Source organism: Ambystoma mexicanum, chromosome 5q, assembly GCF_040938575.1.
Source record: "Ambystoma mexicanum isolate Mex_15411 chromosome 5q, UKY_AmexF1_1, whole genome shotgun sequence".
NCBI classification, from domain to species: domain Eukaryota; kingdom Metazoa; phylum Chordata; class Amphibia; order Caudata; family Ambystomatidae; genus Ambystoma; species Ambystoma mexicanum.
The window spans coordinates 544,073,165-544,075,542 of NC_090933.1; the positions used below are offsets into that span (position 1 = coordinate 544,073,165).

Sequence of the window (2,378 nt, forward strand, 5' to 3'; positions counted from 1 at the left end):
AACCGTTGTAAAATATGTATATACATGCATATCTTTTTATTTTTTTATTTTTTTACTATTATTACTTTTCCAGTATGCAAAAAAAAATTTAAAAATAAGTTCATTGCAATAAAAATATTATTCATACTTTCAAAGGCGTTATGTCTAATCATTTTGATCATGTCTAACATGTTTATAAAATACTAAATAAATGAAAAAATAAGACAAATAAGACTGTTTCAATTAAAAGGAAAAGTGTTCATTTATATGTGTACACAATTTAAGGTTTAGTAATAAGAGTACATTTTTGCCAACGATCAAAAACATTTACAGGGGATCTCCGAAAGCTGTTCTTATTCACAAAAGCAGTAACCATGACATCATTTGCCAGAGGTCCAGTGAATAGGTGTGCATAACCCTTATCAGCGAGTGTTTCTCAGACATGTTAGATACAAAGTAACAGGAGTGCTGGCCACACGTGATGTCTTCAGGATGTTGCACAGGTGTTTTATTATAATGTATAACGGGTGCTATATCCTTCACATAGCCCAGGATAGCGCCTCTGTATATGGGGTGGCTTGGGAAACACCCCAGGCTGTCAAAGACTGTTATTGTATCCTTGTTTATAAACATACCTATCCAATGGGTGCCTTACTGATCTTGGGGATCGGTGTTCGCCACAAGACTAATGGGTCGCTCATTACTTATGTCTCTTGGAAGGTTATTGCATGAATACACACCCTTGAATGTTTTCTTAGCGTGTTTGTCTTTACTTAGAAAACGCTTGATCTGGTAAGTATCCATTATATGTCGTACAGGACTTGTCGTTGATTGTTGAGTTCCATAACCGAGTCAAATAGAGCCATAATAATTAGACTCACTGTGTTGGGTAAATTTGCAGCAAAGCGTACTTCTATGCGTAGATTACCATTTCTAATAAGATTATAATGGCCGGTTGATGTATTATCAGGTCTCAAATCAAAAGCTAAGAGAGTATAACCCCCATCATAATCGTCCCGGGGTATCACAAAACCTTTATCATGCAGATGTTTACCGCTGATGGAGACAAGTCCCAAATACTCCCTAATTGTATTTTTTTGTTGAAAACTGGGACTGTAGGCTTTAGACGGTATAACGACCCCGTCTTTAAAAAGAGCTGCGTAGTTGATGTTGTAATGTTTAAAATTAAAAGGGTTGCTGGCGTAAGCCCCAGAAAAAGCTGTGTTGTCAACAAAACCAGTGATGATTATTTTCGGTAACTGTCCAAGGAATAAGTTATCTTGACTGGCGACACGGCTACCCGCTGGAACACTGAAAATTTTCAAAGATGTCCGCTCCACCGGATATTTTAAGTTTGATACTTGTAGAGCATCAGCATGAGCTAATCTGACCGTGGGTGACACATTCACCCTTTTAATAAATAAACTAGCTGATACTATAATCAGCTTGTAGGCTTCAGCATCATCGCTGTTGAGGCAAAAAGCATTTTTATTTCTAGAAACTTTAATTTTCAGATCAACGCCGTTTACCATTAGTTTCTCCTGGAAAAATAGATCGGAGTGTAGACGGCCTAGTAAATCAAAATTTCTGCTCCCTCTGGCATGTGTAGCTCTTTTTATAAAACCTGCATTAGCCCCATCTAGAGCATAATCCTCCATATGGCCTGCTGTGTCCTTATAGAAAAGCCCCGCTGTAAACTGACTGTCCAAAGCGTCATTGCTGTAGTTCAAAATGCTTTCTATATAGGCCCTGTACGCATACATGTTGTCGCTCTGTGTAATCAGCCGGTCGCCTAGAGTAATATCCACTTGATTAAAGAGGGTAGCCACAGGGTAAGCAATCGTAGCAACTTTAGCCGTTGCGGGGATAGCTGATCCATCAGCTTTTGTTATTTTACAAGTGAGGTAAAGTAACGTGTCATTTAAATCCAGATACATCTCTGTTGAGCCTGATATATAAAACTCTATAGGCGCTAGCGGAGATAGTGCAGCAAGGGGAGCCACTTCCATGAAAAAGCTGTTTTCAATGCTAGTTTTTGTCGGGGGTACAGCAAACAGATCGAGTTCAGATTTCTCCCCCGACGCACAATGGATAAACGCCATCTTTTAGAAAATATTAATGCCGGGGCTGTTTTTTTTTTTCTTGACCGATCTGTTCTTGCGAGTTCTTTTTCTCTTCTGAGCCGTTTTCGTTGCTGATCCTAGATTTTTATGCATTCCTGGAGGGCCCCATCTGTGCAGTGATTTCCTTTTTCTTTTGTTTGTGTTGTTTTTCACATAAACCAGCCCAGAACCCTCTTGCGGTGGTTGGTCAAAACGATTTGCGATGGATGTTGTAGCCGTAGACACCACATCGTTAGCAATATTTGTGGCTGCTGTTTTCACATGTGGTTTGGCTAA

General features: G+C 39.2%; 1 protein-coding gene across 1 annotated transcript; it reads right to left on the minus strand.

The window, feature by feature from the left end:
- Nucleotides 1–782: 782 nt before the first annotated feature.
- Nucleotides 783–2,081, minus strand: LOC138498289 (uncharacterized protein F54H12.2-like). The gene has a single exon (XM_069622118.1). The coding sequence runs from the start codon at nucleotides 2,079–2,081 to the stop codon at nucleotides 783–785; it is 1,299 nt and encodes a 432-aa protein (XP_069478219.1).
- Between the last annotated feature and the right edge of the window lie 297 nt (nucleotides 2,082–2,378).